This window comes from Carcharhinus amblyrhynchos, chromosome 35, assembly GCF_965287045.1.
Source record: "Carcharhinus amblyrhynchos chromosome 35, sCarAmb.v2.hapA, whole genome shotgun sequence".
In the NCBI taxonomy this organism is placed as follows: Eukaryota; Metazoa; Chordata; class Chondrichthyes; order Carcharhiniformes; family Carcharhinidae; genus Carcharhinus; species Carcharhinus amblyrhynchos.
Window position 1 is genome coordinate 15,243,389 of NC_137358.1, and position 18,042 is coordinate 15,261,430.

The 18,042-nt window shown below is 43.1% G+C and overlaps 1 protein-coding gene across 4 annotated transcripts in view; it reads right to left on the bottom strand.

The window, feature by feature from the left end:
• Window positions 1-7,824: 7,824 nt before the first annotated feature.
• Window positions 7,825-18,042, bottom strand: part of ift56 (intraflagellar transport 56) — a 63,715-nt gene continuing 53,497 nt past the window's right edge. For 3 of the 4 annotated variants that reach the window (XM_080217436.1, XM_080217435.1, XM_080217433.1), the window contains exons 16-18: window positions 15,556-15,662; window positions 13,643-13,776; window positions 7,825-8,806 (exon numbers count right to left, since the gene is read on the bottom strand). In XM_080217436.1, the coding sequence (XP_080073562.1) occupies window positions 8,695-8,806; window positions 13,643-13,776; window positions 15,556-15,662 (353 nt within the window). In that variant the 3' untranslated portion in view covers window positions 7,825-8,694. Of the gene's footprint in view, window positions 8,807-13,642; window positions 13,777-14,659; window positions 15,410-15,555; window positions 15,663-18,042 lie in introns of those variants that run through there. The other variant, XR_013889848.1, reaches the window with a different exon arrangement.

Below are 18,042 nucleotides of genomic sequence, written 5' to 3' on the forward strand. Positions count from 1 at the left end.
CACGGTAGCTGCGCGTGGAGCGCCCGTGACGTCATGCTCATGCGTGATGATGTCGGACTCACACGCCCTGGCGTCATGCTCGTGCGTGATGACATCACGCCCATCGTGCGCCGATCTCATCCTAATGCGTCTCGACGTCACTCTCCGCGTGCCGACGTCTTGTTAACGCGATGCCGTAATCTCGTTGCGTCATGCCACACACAGACTACTTGCCACATCACCTGTCAATCATCTGTCTGGCATCCCCTGAAGGTCAGAAAGTCTTCCATTTTTTGCACATAAGTTTTAAAGTCTATTTATTAGTGTCACGAGTAAGACTCACATTAAAACTGCAATGAAGTTACTGTGAAAACCCCCTAAATCTGATCTCAGCTATTCAGGGAGACAGTCTGGAAGCACTTCCACTACCTCACAGGAGCCTTTCCCAAATTATCATCCAAAACTTTTGTCGCTCATTACACAAAATTTTAATGATTAGTCATGAAATCAAACTCATCTTAATCCCTCCCCAACTCCACTTTTCCTTCATAGAAACCATGGTAAGAAGTCTCACCTGATGAAGGCGCAGTTGGACTTTAACCTGGTGTTGTGATATTTTTACTGTGCCCACCTTGGTCCAACGGTGGCATCTCCACATCATAGAAATCGTAGAATCCCTACAGGGCAGAAGGAGGCCTTTGGGCCTATTGAGCCTGTACCAACAACAATCCCACACACACCCAATCTTTGTAACCTCACGTATTTACACTATTAATCCCCCTGACCCTAATGGCCTATTCAGCATGGTCAATCAACCTAATCCACACTTCTTCAGAGTGTGGGAGGGAACTGGAACACCCAATGGAAACCCACATAGACATGGGGAGAACATGCAGACTCCACACTGATAGCGGGAATCGAACTCAGGTCCCTGGCACTGTGAGGCAGCAGTGCTATGCCACTATGCCACCCATGTTTTCCTTCAACTCCAGATCCTTTATTTCCTGCACTATACTTGTGTTAGCATGATGTGTGAGTGTTGATGGGTATCTCTGCAAACTCAAAATTATTGAGTCATTGTAACTATTTTATTATTTATAGAAGGTTAATGGCACTTGATTGCATTTCACATATCCTTAAACCCAGAGAAATGGCCGTATGTTGTCAAAGAAATATATAATACATCTCAAAGTTTCAAAATGCTTAACATGCAATGAAATACTTTGTGACAGCATTACAGAAAATTTACTCTCATTACATTGCAAGATGCTATATCTGTTCACTCCATGCCCAGTTTCATAAGCCTGCATACGGCTGAACAAAATATATGCTGTTGAAGTGTTTAATTTGCGCTCAAGACACACGTTTGTATGCCAAATTTAAAAGGGTGCAAAAAGGAAAGTGTCCAGGCATCACACTTTTTAAAATATTATACTAAAGCATAGTTCACCGATTCCCTAAGTGTCATGACAGTGACACCTCATCCAGTCAGAGTAGACTTGCCCACCATTCAGCATCCTTTCTTCATATTCAACTTTTTAAATATTTCCCACTATTGTTTTCTCACTTTTTGGGTCAATATTTTATTTCAGTTTATCTTCCCACTGTTTTCTCTTTAATTTTCATTTGATCTTTGTCTTGTGATATTTTTAAACATTATCTTAAACCATACATTGTGATAGCTATTGCCTCGATACTCCTTACTCATGATCAATCTATTTCAATTGTTTCTATCTTCATATTATTTAAGGTTCTATTTTATACTGTTGGTTTCCTCATCCTTTCGAAATGTTTTAACTTACAATAAGGTTGCACGGTGGCACAGTGGTTAGCACTGCTGCCCCACAACGCCAGGGACAATTCCGGCCTTGGGTGACTGTGTGTGGAGTCTGCATGTTCTCCCTATGTCTGCATGGGTTTCCTCCCACACTCCAAATATTAGTGTTGCAGGTTGAACTGATTCACTGCTTAGCGTTAGACAGATTAGCAGGGTAAATACAGGGATAGGGCCTGTGAAGGATTGTTATTAGTGCATACTCGATGGGTTGGATGGTGTTCTGCACCGTCGGGATTCTATGACTTAACTTCCAATCTTGTTCTTTGTGTTACCATTTTGTTTTAGATATACCGATTGCATAAAAATAGAAGCAGTAAGTAGTCTCACAACACCAGGTTAAAGTCCAACAGATTTATTTGGTAGCACAAGCTTTTGGAGTGTTGCCCCTTCATCAGATGAGTGCCTACCCCAGTCCAATGCTGGCATCTCCACATCATCGAAATAGATTCAAAGAAAATTCATAGAAACCTTACACTGCCAAAGGGGGCCAATTAGCCCATCGAGCCTGCATCAACAACAATTCCACCCAGGTCCTATCCCCGTAATCCCACATATATACTCCATTAATCCCTCTAGCCTACGCATCCCTGGACACTAAGGGGAAATTTTGCATAGCCAATGCAGTTAATCCACACATCTTTGGATTGTGGGAGGAAAGTGGAGCACCCAGAGGAAACCCACACAGACATGGGGAGAACGTGCAAACTCCACCTTGCTCCTTGCTAGGAATTGTTGTCTCCAGATCTCCCATTTTGCTTCAGATTCTGTGCACATTGCTCTAGTTGATAGGCAATTTAATTCATTTTTATTCAAGTTTCCTGTCCCATTCTTGCTCGCTCTGTTCTTGCCATGAAGCTGTTGATTCCCCAACAACTTTCCGTTCCATTCTGTAAGTCTGCTTTTCTCACCATAAATGCTGCCTGACTTGTCGAACAGTTCCAGTATTTCTTACTTCCATTTCAGATTTCTGGCATTTTATTTGTTTTATTGCATTGTTCCCTCAGCCACAATCAAAATAACCTCAAACATATAGTGTTGCCCATGCCATAACGTTTGTCATATCAATGGAATAATTAAATCCAGGAGCAGTCTTGACTATTCCTAGTTGCCCTGAGATTGTGGTGATGGGCCTCCTTACTGAAGTGACTTGCTAGGAAACTTCAGAGGCCATTAATCAATAAACTTTGCCTTTTTAGTGTTCCATGGCACAGTAGCACATTGGGTAGCGCTGCTGCTTCACAGTGCCAGGGACCTAGGTTCAATTCCTGCTTGGGTCACTGTCTGTGTGGAGTTTTCACGTTCTCCTCGTGTCTGCATGGGTTTTCTCCCACAGTCTGAAAGACACACTAGTTAGGTGCATTGACCTGAACATGTGCCGGACTGTAGTGACTAGGGGATTTTCACAGTAACTTCATTGCATTGTTAATGTTAGCCTTACTTGTGACTAATAAATAAACTGGGAAATAATCTTCATTTGTTCAGAGCCTTGGTTAGATGTCATCTACGTTACTGTAAATGCACTGATTCCCTGAATTCTTCTTTGATTTTCCATCTTGTTTTGGACACTAAACCTCAGCAATGATAATTTGGCTTTGGGAAGGGGAAAGCAGAAGAAGAGAGAGATTTTTGCAGGCAGGCTGACGTGCAGTTTGCCTCCTGAACCTCCCACTCTGTCCCACACCCCTCATGAAAACTTCCCTCTTGGAGCAGAATCCAGACTCTCATTTCCTTCCCACAATCCCATGATCATTGCTGCACTTCCCCAAACAGCAATTAAAGTTTAAGTTTATTTATTAGTGTTACAGGTAGGCTTACATTAACACTGCAATGAAGTTACTGTGAAGATCCCCTAGTCATCACATTCCAGCGCCTGTTCGGCTATACTGAGGGAAAATTTAGCATGGCCATTGACCTTAACAGCACATTTTTCAGACTATGGATGAAACCAGAGCACCCGGAGGAAACCCACACAGACACTTGGAGAACTTGCAAACTCCACACAGACAGTGACCCAAGTCAGGAATCGAACTCAGGTCCCTAGCACCGTAAGACGGCAGTCCTGTCCATGGTGAGGGATTGAAGCCAAAAGATAAGGACAGCAGGCTGACTTCTCTAAAGGACGTTAGTGAAGCAGTTGGGTTTTAGATAACTCAACAGTTCATTAGTCACCAATGTGATAGAGGCTTTTTTTTTCCAAAATGGTTGAATTCAAATTCTCAAACAGCAGTAATGGGATTTGAACTCACTTTCTATCTCTCATTGGTCCAGGGCTCTCGAGCAGTAATGCCTAACCTTTTATGCCACATCACACCACTATGCTACATAAAAATAAGTGAGGTGCACCTTCTATTTGCTCTAAACTGCCCTCTACCAAAAGACTTTGGTGGCGTGATTTTCAACTTGTGTTTGCTGTCAGAGAGACTAATGATGTGGGCCAAAATTCCAGAGAGAATCAAGAAATGCAGGTATTATTGTGCAAATGTGGATGCCAACAATCTGATTTCTGCCATAATAATGCTCAGTAAGAAATCTCACAACACCAGGTTAAAGTCCAACAGGTTATTTAGCAGCACAAGCTTTCAGAGCGCTGCTCCTTCATCAGGTGAGTGAGGACTTGCTTCACAAACCAGACATTTACTGTGCTTACCCCAGTCCAACGCTGGCATCTCCACATCATAATAATGCTCAGCAGGGATAACTTCAGAGGGACCTTGGGGTCCTTGTGCATGAGTCACAAAAACCCAGCTTGCAGGTGCAGCAGGTGGTCAGGAAGGCGAATGGGATGCTGGCCTTCATAGCGAGGGGGATTGAATATAAAAGTAGGGAGGTCTTGCTGTGGCTGTATAGGGCATTGGTGAGGCCGCAGCTGGAGTACTGTGTGCAGTTTTGGGCGCCGTACTTACGCAAGGATATTTTGGCCTTGGAGGGAGTGCAGAGGAGATTTACTAGGCTGATGCCGGAGTTGAGGGGGTTGAGCTATGAGGAGAGGCTGAATAAATTCGGCTTGTACTCGTTAGAGTTTAGAAGAATGAGGGGAGATCTCATTGAGACGTATAAGATGATGAATGGGATGGATAGGATAGAGGTGGAGAGACTCTTCCCGCTCAGAAAGGATAGTAGGACTAGGGGGCACAGCCTCAAGATAAAGGGGGGGCGGTTTAGAACGGAGTTGAGGAGGAACTTCTTCACTCAAAAGGTGGTGAATCTCTGGAATTCTCTGCCCGTTGAAGTGGTGGAGGCTACCTCGCTAAATATTTTTAAGACGCGGGTTGATGGGTTTTTGATAAGAGAGGGGATTAAGGGTTATGGGGGAGAGGGCGGGAATGTGGAACTGAGCCACGACAGATCAGCCATGATCTTACTGAATGGCGGGGCAGGCTCGAAGGGCTAGATGGCCTACTCCTGCTCCTACTTCTTATGTTCTTATATTAAAACCTGGGTTTGGAAAAATGTAACCAATACAATACAAATGTAAATTGTGTAAAGAGAACTTTGATTTCCTTAAAAACAAAATTCACAAGATTTAATATTTTGGGACATGAATGTTGACTCCACAAATGCTGCCTGATTTGAGTTTTTCCAGCATGTTTCTTATATCAGATTTCCAGCATCTATAGTATTTTGCTTTTGTGTTAATATTTTAAGTATTGTTAATCTCAGGTTAAAAAAATTAAATGAGAAAAAAAGCCATAACAATTTTTTAAGAAAGTGAAATGCAAGACAGAAATCTGAGGATAATGTTATATATAGGCATGAAGTGATTGTAACTATATATACACAAGTTAGAACCATTGAAAAGTTACAGCACAGAAGGAAACCCTTTGGTCCATCTTGTAATGCCAGCCCTAGGACTGATGTAGAGATACTGGTGTTGGACTGGGGTGGGCACAGTAAGTCTCACAGCACCAGGTTAAAGTCCAACAGGTTCATTTGGAGTCACGAGATTTCGAAGTACTGCTCCTTCCTCATCTGATGAAGGGGTAGTGCTTCAAAAGCTCATGATTCCAAATAAACCTGTTGGACTTTAACCTGGTGTTGTGAGACTTCTTCCTGAGCCCTAGGACACCCAGGTGCCCTTTCTAATCCCACCTTTCGGCACTCAAGCTATTGGTATGGTTTCAGTATTGTGATTTGTGGAATAGCATATGCCTTTTTTTTTAATCTTTGTCTGTCATGCTTCTGACAATACCAGGTTAAAATCCAACAGGTTTATTTGGTAGCACAAGCCACAAGCTTTCGGAATGCTGCTCCTTCATCAGGTGAGGAGCACTTCTTACTGTGAGACTTCTTATTGTGCTTACCCCAGTCCAACACCAGCATCTCCACATCGTGTCATGCTTCTCCCAGGGATTTTGTGCAGGCACATGTAGGCCTTTGCCTTGACCTCCAAGTCCTGTTGGTCATACACATGGGCCTGACCAATGTAAAAAGATCTGAACTGTGTGTCTACATTACATGGACTGTAGCAGTTCAAGATGGCAGCATACCACCTCCTTCTCAAGGGCAATTAGGGATGGGCAATAAATGCTGGCCTAGCCAGTGGCACCCACATCTGGTGAAAGAATGAAAAAAACAGAAGATTTGGCCTAATGTTCTAAATTGGTATTTCTATTTTATCTGCAGTTTATTGTGCTTTTAATGATGCATTTTAGGGGCAGCTGGGTAAGGACATGAGGGAGAAAGAACTGGAAGGATCTGCTGATAGGGTGAGATAAATAACAATTTAGAACATTTGGCCAAATCACATTTTTTTTTAATTCTTTCACCGGTATTGCGTGCCACCATTTTTTTTATTGGACATATGGTCAATCCAAGAACAATGGGTGCCAGATACATCAGGTCCCATTGGCTTCTCACACTTCAGAAACAAAGTATTTTCCTCACAACACAAATTTCCTGAGCAAGGAAAAAAAGACCCTTTTTTAATTTAAACATTTTAATCTTTTTTTTATATTATTTTCCTGGAATCTGGGCATTGCTGACTGACGGCATCCCGAGATGCCCAAGGGCAGTTAAGAACCAACCACACTGCTGTGGCTCTGGAGTCACATGTAGGCCAGATCAGGTAAGGATGGCAGATTTCCTTCCCTAAAGGACATTAGTGAAGCAGATGGGTTTTTCCCCAGTAATCAACAATGACTTCATGGTCATCAGTGGATTCACCATTTGCTTTAGTGGGATTCGAACCTGGGTCCCCAGAACATTAGCGGAGTTTCTGGATTAACAGTTTAGCGATAATACCACTATTAGCCAGTGCCTCCTCGGTTACACTGGAGAGCAAGAGACAGCTCACAAAAGAGAGTGAGGGGGGGGGGAAAAAGAGTAACTACTGTTTTATCCCACTGAGACCACAGCAAAAGCATTTACACAATCCCCTCAGAATGAGTCATATCCATCTCCAGCAATAAAAAAGTCAGAAATAAATGCTTTATTTACACAAAATAATCTACAAATCTTCATGTGTATTAATTATGCAAGAGTTACACAAGAACAAACATGGAAACAGAATACCAGTAACAGAACTTCAGGGTCAATAGAAAAGGTTGCTATTAAATCGTGTCTAAACTGAAATTTTTGTGGCAATATTCTCCCAGAGATACTGACAGTTGCCAGGGTATGATGAGCAGAGGACCTGACACCTCATGCAAATAGTCACTCTTTACACACACAAGTTTGATGGTAAGTCTGCGTGCTGTTGCAGCCAGTAAGGTGGGGGCGCAGTGAGGACAGCAATTCCCAATCAGTTCTCATCCGACGTGTCAAAATCTTTAAACTTTCCAGTGCAGGGCACTTGATGGCAACCAGAAACATGTTGCCATGTTTTGTTCCCTGCGCCATTCACTATTCATGATGTGGATATGCCAGCGTTGGACTGGGGTAAACACAGTAAAAAGTCTGACAACACCAGGTTTTAGTCCGACCGATTTATTTGATAGTAAACTCACTAGCTTTCGAAGAGGGAATCCCCTCGAAAGCTAGTGAGTTTACTATCAAATAAATCGGTTGGACTAAAACCTGGTGTTGTCAGACTTTTTACTCCATTCACTATTCCCCAACTCTGAGCATCAATCTGCTCCCTGCTTCTGTGTCTCAAAGTCACTGGCATAGTACGTGCATTGCCTGCTACTTTGACAATCCTTTCTTGGTAGCAGGCGCCTGGCTTGCTGCTTCCAGTTCCTCCCAGCAGCAATTCCATATGCGGCCAAACTGTATCTGGCCTCCATATGGGGAACTTATTACTGAGGCATATACTCTTCTGACATGTTTGGTATTTAAACCAGATTCTTGCTCACCATGCAACGCTGGCTCATATACAAATAGGCTCATGGCAACATGGCAATGAGTACAGGAAAAATAACAGTGTGGTTTTAAGTGAAGTCTTACTGTTACATACTTGGGGGTAGCATAGTTTCCACAGATGGTTAAGGGGGTCCTGGAATTCACAAAGCCACCTTTGCTCGAGAACTAAAACACTGCTCCAGCCCACATCACTTGCTGTGCTGCATCCTGTTCAGACGAATGGGTGTAGAGAACATTATAACAGAATAATGCTGAATACAGTAGGTGCCTAGGTGATTTGACAGTGCAGATGTTGAAGCGTTTGGCAGAATCTTTACTCTCCCCTCCCCCCCACCCGAATGGGGCCAAGTAACAAAGGGAATTATGTGGCTTTAACTTTGGTCGACAATTAATTGCAGTCAGTGGGAGAGGAGCAAATGTTTCCCATGGAGCACTGCATCATATCATGAGAGCTCTTTGTCAGGGCGCAATGAGAACTACTCATGTTGGTGTTGGTGAGAGGAACAGAAGCCTCAAATTCACAGCAGCTGCTCCATCCAGACTATCAGCTCATTTCCTGGTCCTTTTGCTCTGCACCTTCAGACAGCTACTCGATTGTCTTTGGCCCATTTCTTTAAGGTACGGATTATGTATTCCACTTGAGGATTCCCTGTGTTTCGAAGGAGATGGAGAACTTCTCGCATGGTATCCCTAGAAAAAGTGCATAATAGTTAGGACTTTCATTCAAGGAACACATAGCATTTCCCACTGATCCATGCTAATTTTGCACCCGCTGTGGTGGCGAGCATACCTGCAGTCATCTAATTCTAGCCCCTCGACCCCTCCACCACAGGTAGTCATGCCTTAAGTTGCCTAAGCACTGAGCCCTAGAATTCCCACTCCATCTCTCTTTCCTCCTTCAGTGGGCTCTTTTGATCATCTGCCCTAATATCAGCTTATGTGGCTTGGTGTTGAATTTTGATTTATAACACTCCTGTGAAGGACCTTGGGGTGTTTTATAATGTTAAAGGCACTTTGCTGTTGCTGTGATCCTAATGAGCATTGTTTGGTACTTTGCTCAAGTGACATCAGAGACAAGGCAGTGAGTACGCTAGCTCAGGCCAATATTGGCCCCATGTCTGACCGCAATATTGACACTTCTCATTCGGAGTAAGATAAAAATCAGTAGTGCAGCCTGGCTGACTAACTCCGCCACCACGCCATGCCCCTCCCTCCCCCTCCAAGCCTAAAATGCTGAGATCAATTGTAGGGCACTATTGCTAACCTGACTGAAAGCAGGAATGTCAATACGTAAAAACTCATTTCCCCTCTGTTACTTTGCGAATTATCTTAGGTCTGCATGAACTCTGGTCCTAATCCTCCTGCCATCAGGAACAATTTCTCCTCATTTTTACTCTTTCAAAACCTCTTGTACCTATCAACAACTTTTGCTTTCACAGGACTGGGTGTGGCTGGCAGTTAGAATTTATTAGTCATCTCTAACTGTCCTTGAGAAAGTGCTGGGGAACCGCCTTCTTGAACCACTACAGTTCAGATGGTGTAAATCCACTCACAGTGCTGTTACGAAAGGGAATTTTCCTTAACTTCCCCTTAACGCTTGGCTCAAAGATAAAAAATTCCAGCCCCTCCTGTCTCTCCATGCAACTGAAGTTGCTTAACTGTAGAGTCTAACTCTGATATTACTGTGGTTTAAATGGCTCTGCCACTTACTCGCATTAATTCACTGAGCTGTCAGCTAAGCTGCAATAAATCTCATCAAATAAAAGCAAAATAGTAATGCTGAAAATCTGAAATATAAACAGAAAGTGTTGTAAAAAAAAACTCAGCAGCTTTGGTAGCATCTGTGGAGAGAGATTCAGAGTTAACGGGGGCAATTTTCAGCTCACATTCGCTGTCAGAAAGAAGGGCGATGTAGGCAGAAAATCCAGAGAGAATCGAGAAATTCAATTCTCTCTGGAGAATTGAGTTTCTAATTTTCCATCCCTCTCGCTGCTGACGTCACGCAAAGAATGAGAATCCTATTTTAATGGATTGAAATAAACTTTAATAAGTACCTAGCACCCGCCAAATGATTCCCCCTCTCTGAATATTCAAACCTCGTTGATGTGACTCAGTATAATGGGGCAGGCCCTAGTGGCAGCGCCATGGGGCGGGGGTTCAGTTATGTGTGCCAGGGGAGAAAGCAGGTGGTGAGTGGGAAAATTGCAAGCAGTGAGGAGGAAGAACACTGGCAATACTTGTCCAGTGGCCAGGTGGGGCTTCAGTGCTCCTTTAAAGATGGCACCCTATTTTTGTGAACTATGTTGCAGGAAGTGAAATGAGTTTGTGGATCCTGCTTTGCTGGCTCTATCAGGCCCTGCTCTACCAGAGCGATAACAGAAACCCTGTCTGCTTATTTCAGTTTACTTAGAGAAGCTCAAGATCTGGAGAGAAAACTGGACTGTGCTGACAGAGAGCCATATGCAGGTTTTCAGTCTGAGCCTAACACTTAAAAAAAAAGGTAAGATTCCACTCAATGTTTTGAGTCCATGTGACTCTTCTTCAAATCATGGCTGACCTGATCATGATCTCAACTCTACTTTCCTGTCTACTCTTTGACTCTTGACTGATAAAGGAGTCAAAATCAGCTTCCACAGCTGAGAAAGAGAATTCCACAGATCATTGACGCTTGAAGAGAAATCTCCTCACCTCCATCTTAGATGAGAAACTTCCTATTTTTAAAACTGTATCCTCGGTTCTAATCTAAGTAAGCCTACATCAGATGACTGCAGTATCCTGACAAAGTGTTGCTTACTCTGCACATGCCCATCCCACCCTCCAGCCCCTACCTGCCCCCCACCATCTGTGGCCATGCCATCTGCTGGGTTTTGCAAAAATTAAAAACAGAGCTAATAAGGGGAAAAAGTCCTCTCCCAGCCCTTTGGGCATTCAAAAAAACACAGTAATGCACCCTCAAACCACAAACTCTGATGTGTACAATTAATGACATTGCATACATTCTTTTAACCTGTTCCAGGGAAACAAGTTGCAGCCTGTGCAACTGCTGAGAGGGAGAGTTCAAAATCAAACTCTCACCCTTATCACAGGCTAATGACGTCAGAGTATAAGGCAGTGAAGGCAAACCTAGAGAGTAGCTATCAGAGGAGTGCCTTCAGGTGAGCAGGAGGGTGTCACAGTGGTTAGCACTGCTGCCTCAGCATCAAGAACCGGGTTGGATTCCCAGCTTGGGTGACTGTCTGTGTAGAATCTGCACAGTCTCCAGTGTCTGCGTGGATTTCCTCTGGGGGATCTGATTTCCTCCCACAGTCCAAAGATGTGTAGGTTAGGTGGATTAACCATGCTAAATTGGCCCCTTAGTGTCAGGGGGGCTAGCTATGAAAAATGCATGGGGTTATGGGGATAGGGCCTGGGTGGGATTATGGTCAGTGCAGATTTGATGGACTGAATGGCCTCCTTCTGAACTGTAGGATTCCATAATTTTACGATAAAAGGAGATAAATATGTGGGACAAAGTGGCAAGTGGCAGAATTAGCATACAGGAGGGTGAGCTTCAATTAGTTGATGGGCTTTTTCCATTCTCCATCTTTGCACGAGTTCTTCTTTTAGACTGCTCATTTCTGAACACAGTTGATTAAAGAAAATATGAACATACTGGACTCCTCTTAGATGTATTACTCTCGTTTTGCTTATGGCAGTCACAACAGCAGCACTAACTGTTACCAATTCAGCTGCGACACACTGCTAGCAAAATACCAAACCAGATTTAGAAAAAAACACAAAAAGCTATACAGTTAAACAACAGCAGGCTTGTGGAAGGTTCTGTACAAATATGGATGCCCTGAAAAGATGATCATAACATTTACTTGTTTTCTGATGTCTCCTCCAAAGAGGAATCTTCCCAGTATCCACCCTGTCAAGTCCCCTCAGGATTTTGATTGTTTCAATAAGATATCTCTCATTTTCCAAACTTCAGTGGGTATTCATAATCCCTTCACCACAGGTATCAGTTAGAGTGAAACTTCTCTGAACTGCTTCTGATGCAGATATATCCTTTCTTCAATAAGGAGATGAAATTGTACAATACTTCATCAGATGCTTTTCTATTCTTCCTGCCAAAGTGGAAAAGTTCCCACATTAAACTCCATCTGCCAATTTCTTGCCCACTCACTGCGCTTACCCTTTGTGCTCTTTACCTCCTCTTGAGAACTTACTTTCCTACTTATCTTGGAGTCATCAGCAAATTTAGCTACCATACATTTGGTCCCTTCTTTCACTGATATACGTCATGAATAATTGAAGCACCAGCACTGATCCCTGTGGCAATTTTTCCAAGTCTTCTACAGTGAAGACAGACACTTCGCACATTTCCTTGTTCTCCATTATTAATTCCACAAAGCTTCCTCTCTAAAGAACCAACTCTCACTTCACTTACTTTATTTACTCTTATTAACTAATTTTAGAAACTCTTACAATCTGTTCTTATTTTACTAGCCAGCTTTCTCTCACTTTAATATCTTCCACTTTTGTTTGTCATTTTTTGCCTGTTCTTAAGATCCACCCAATCTTCTGGCTTACCAGTAATCTTCACAGAATCGCAGTGTTTTGTTCAATTTGATACAATCCCTTAACTTTCTTATTTAGCCTTGATGATGCGTCCAGTCTTTTTTTCTCACTGGGATATGTCTTTGCTCAGAGCTATTAAACATTTCCTTAAAAGACTACCACTATATTGCCACTATCTTATCTTTTAACTAGTTTCCCAGTTCATTTAAGCCAACTCTTTCATATCCTTATAATTATTTTTAAATTAGCCTTGGACTCACACTTCTCATCTTCAACTTGAACACGAAGCTCTATCATGTTATAATTGCTGTTGCATCTTGTCCCAATGCACATTATTAGGTCTAGAATAATCTGCTCCATGGTTGGCACTAAATGTACTACTCTAAGAAATTGTCCTGAAAATACTTCATGTACTCATTTTTCTGACTACCTCTCCCAATCTGATTCACCCAATCTACATGTAGATTAAAAATCACCCATGATTATTGCTATTCCCTTCTTAATTCTATTTATTTCTTCTTGTATACTCTGCCTGTCAGTGTAAGTAACCTCTTACCTTTCCTATCTTTTCTCTCTGGCCAGACTGATTCTGCAAATTGCTCTTTTGAGCTAAGGTCATCTCATCTCTATTCTATGAAAGAGCTGGTATAGACACAATGGGCCAAATGGCCCCATTCAGTGCTGTGTAATTCTACGATACACTGACAGGCAGCAAGAAACCACGATGGAGGGTTTAACATTCATTACAACCATTCAATTTTAAAAAAGACAATCAGCAGGAAGACCTAATTGGACATTATAGGATCAGCCTGGGTTTCTAAAGCTGTCAAATTGTTAACCTCATGGCAGGTATTTTCCTATAAAGCATATCAGCTATTAGTTCAGCTTTGTTAGTTTCTAAGACATGAATATTGTGACTGATATCAGTGTTTAAAATGGGTCTTGCATCCTGAAGATACGCACTTTGGTTCCCGTCCCGCTAAGATCATTTGGAAGATCCCGACGCATGCTCCACGTTTTCCTTCCCAATATTCTGGATTAGGATCGAGACGCTCAAGGACGTCAAAGGCTTTTGCGGCATAGTAGAACTGGCCCATCTGAAAGGAGAAAAAAAGTACATCAGAAATTTACCATTTTATATTAACTTTAACTAAATAATTCATTTTAGCGAAATAGAAACAGGTTTTTATACTCCGCTCAAGCCTGCTCCCAGTCTAATATACTCTATGTCAATGGTACTAGATTATTTCCCTCCCCTGGTCAATGAAAACCAACACCAGAAAATTCAGTTAGCTTAGCTGTTGGCAAAGGTCCCAGAACAAAGGCTATATCATCAAACAACACTGCCCACAGTGGATTGAAACATAGACCAATAAATTGCTGACATTTCAATAATCTGTGTATAAAAACAAAATAAAGAATGATTAACTGAAGGGAATATTGCTTGTTTAAGAGAGAGGGAGATATTAATAACATGAAGGAGAAGTGATCATTCTTTGGAACTTTATTCAAGGTAGTTGCATTGTCTAGTTTTCTAATTGACCTGCAAAGGGGACTTGTCAGTAATTTCATGTTTGTTTTTGCTGCCAGAATCCCGTATAAGCTTATAGCTGTAGACATGGAGTTACAGGAGATCTGCAACATAGGAACAGGCCAGTCTAAAGGTGTTTGCCAGCATTTGTAATCCACATTAGCCTCTTTCCATATAACTCCCTCATCTCATCTTGCCACCCATCCCTGTATCTCATAGATTTGACTACAGATACCAGGACTATTTGCACTGCACTGAAATAGAGAAATCCAAGAGGAGATTTGATAGAAATTTTAAAAATTATGTGTTGTTTTCATAGGTGAGTAGGGAAAGAGGTTCTGGGGGTTGGGACGGGCAGAATGGAGGCGGTAGTTGTGTCATTAGCTGATGCAGATGGAAGTCCTTCTAGATGGAAGTGGTCGTGGGTTTGGAAGGTGCTGTCTAAGGACCTTTGGTGAATTGCTACAGTGCATCTTGTAGATAGTACACGCTGCTGCTACTGAGCATCGATGGTGGAGGGAGTGGATGTTTGTAGATATGGTGCCAATCAAGCGGGCTGCTTTGTCCTGGATGGTGTCGAGCTTCTTGAGTGTTGTTGGAGCTGCTCCCATTCAGGCAAGTGGAGAGTATTCCATTCCACTCTTGACTTGTAGATGGTGGAAAGTCTTTGGGGATTCAGGAGATGAGTTACTCACTGCAGAATCCTTAGTCTCTGACCTGTCCTTGTAGCCAGTGTTTATGTAGTGAGTCCAGTTGAGTTTCTGGTCAATGGTAACCCCAAAGATGGTGATAGTGGGGGATTCAGTGATGGTAATACCATCTTGGTAGTCATTCAAACGTGGATGGTGAGGCAAGAGTGCTACCATTAGAGCGCGAGGGGTTTTATGGTCACCTACAAGGGAGCTTTGTTCCTGTGTTCCCCACTGTACATACATCAGTCTGAATGCCATCGACTCTGTAGGTCCATGTCTGAAGGGGCAAAAAAACCCATTGATCCTTCTGTTCTCTCACCCAGTCAAACACAGGGGCTGTCGTCTCTGGTGGCCATTCACTGATCTCTAAGGACTCAGTGGGCAAAGGGCTGAGAGCTTAGAGCAGGGACGAATGGTGACAGTGTAGGCTGAATGTGAACCTTCATTTAGTTGGAGGACTGCAGGGGGAATCATGTGTAGAACTGCCATCCATGAATGGGAAAGAATCTATAAGAGCAGCACAAAACACAAGTGAATGCAGACACTCATTTCTGAAATACTGGAAGCTTTGCAAAAATAGATTTGAGCTGTTTGCTGCAGTTGGTGGAATCCCTGGAACAGTGAATGCTCCTCAAATAGCTTGTCTCACTTACCTTGTAGCAGTCATTAGCCAAGAGCTGCAGTAAGCTGAAGGACTCTCCTGATGTCTCCATCTTCAGGTAGAGTTCCCATGCCAGACGTGGCTTCTTGTTCATGATATCTGTGAAAGTGGAAAGAATTGTAGCAGCTGTGAAGTGAAGTCAGCACCAGGTGCGCAAACAAACAAGGGGACAGGAGGGTGAAAAATGCACTTTACTGCAATAGCAAGATGGTCCTCATGTTACAAAGACCTTTCACCTGAGTAAGCTTTAGTGATCTAGCAAGTATTTAGGTTTTAATACACAGGAGATGGAGGGATAGAATATTATATCTCATTCAGTCAAACACTGTTACTTGATGCTTTCGGATAAGGGAAAGATAAAAAGAAAAACTTAAAAAAAATTAAAAATAGCTTCTGGCCATTGCACCATAACATGAAATGCCCATAGTGTAGAAGCAAGCCATTTTTAAAGCACAGAAATGGCTATTCAGCCTATTACACCAATACTAGCTCTTTAAGATTGCTATCCACTTCATCTCCTTCAGTTCCCTTACCTTATTTTCACAACGTGCCTATCTGTTCAGTCTACTTCCTCATATACAAACAAAGAACAAAGAACAACCCAGCACGAGAAACAGGCCCTTCGGCCCAATGAGCCCACGCTGCCATTTCAACAAAGCACTTTCCTACACCTACCCTGCCCCATGTGTATGTGAATGGTACCCCTAATGTAGCCAGATTCAGGGGAGAATAGTGTCAATTTGGTACACCAATCAGCCTAAGAGCACATCTTTGGGGTGTGGGAGGAAACCGGAGCACCCAGAGGAAACCCAAGCAACCACAGGGAGAATGCGCAAACTCCCACAGACACAGGCCCAAATCCATGTATCTGCACAGCTAGCAGTGATAGTCACTGAGCTGTTGTGGTGCCCGTCTGCTGGTCCAGGATTAAGCACACACAACGACACGAAGTACTAAGCCACTCTCAAAACCTCCAAGAGCAGCCCACGCACGACCCACCGTGTGCATGCCCCTCGTTTGACAACAAGGTGGACCGACACCTGTGGATTAAAAGAGACAAAACATTAACATGTAATACTACATTTCCAGTGTCGTCCCAAGGCTCTGACCCTTTTTAATACCGTCTACGATAACCCTCCATCCCTGTTTCGCTCATGTGTCTAAGTAAACCTTAAACAAGTCCAACGTGCCTGCCTCCACCACCTTACTTGGTAGCGCGTTCCATACCCCCACGACCCTCTGCGTGAAAAACCTTCCTCTAGTATCCAAATTATACTTCTCCCCCCTCACCCTTAGATCGTGTCATATGTTCATGGAATCATTCACGCCTTGGCAAGGTGTAAGACAGAGATTCAAGGTGCAAGCAAACAGCTTCTCTCTGTCCTTTCCAACACACGCTCAAAGGGAAGTGGGGATTGGTAGTTAGGAAGGGACAGTGAGAAGGTACTTGTCATCAGAACTGAATATCAGGAGCGATTGTTTTGGATATGTACCCAAACTATTGTGCTTAAATATTAAATAATCCAATTTATGGCTCCCAGTTTGTAGGGAGGATTCATGCTGGGAGAATTTGCTACTAATCTACTATCACAGTGCAGCTGAAGACCACTGATGGACAGGCTGGGGCATTTCATTAGCAACTTTCTCTGGGAAAATGTCTCAAGTGTTTGGCTTATATTCTGTCTGCTGAACAACACAGACCAGAAAGGTCAGAGCTAAGTGAGGCAATGACAGCCAGGGGTAATGGTGGACTTCTACGTTCGACGTTGAGGCTCACTAGACGAGAGAAGGGAGGAAATGCTAAACATCCAGCATCCTGCTCTTGATGGTGACTCCTTAGATGTCCAGAATAGAGAGAGTGCTGTGGGCTTTGGGCACAGTATGCTTCATATGGCTAGCGAAAAAAACCACAGCACAAAGCACATTCAAAGATAGTAACTGGACTTAGGGCAGCATGGTGGCACAGTGCCAGTGACCCAGGTTCGATTCCAGCCTTGGGTAACTATCTGTGTGTTGTTCGCATCTTCTCTCAGCGTCTGCCTGTTTTTCCTCCAGGTGCTCCGCTATCCTTGCACAGTCCAAAGATGTGCAGGTTAGGTTGATTGGCCATTCTAAATTGCCCCTACTGTCAGGGGGATTAGTGAATAAATACATGGGGCTACAGGGATAGGGCCTGGGAGGGGTTGTTGTTGGTGTAGGCTCAATGAGCCAAAGAGTCTTCTTCTGTACTGCAGGAATTCTATGACCACTGCAGGTATCTATGATTTCAATAATGTTAAAGAATACACAGTCCTTGGCAGCAGATCAACTCTGCCCAGGACGAGTAGCTTGGTTGTAGTCTAGGATGTCTGTTAATGTTTATCACATTTTATCTTTTAGCCCAAACAGTAAATGGTTGGTAAACAAAGGCAAAAGCACCAATACTGGCATTCTGAATTGCAGCAATCTGAAAGCACCAACATTGTTGAAAAGCATTGCT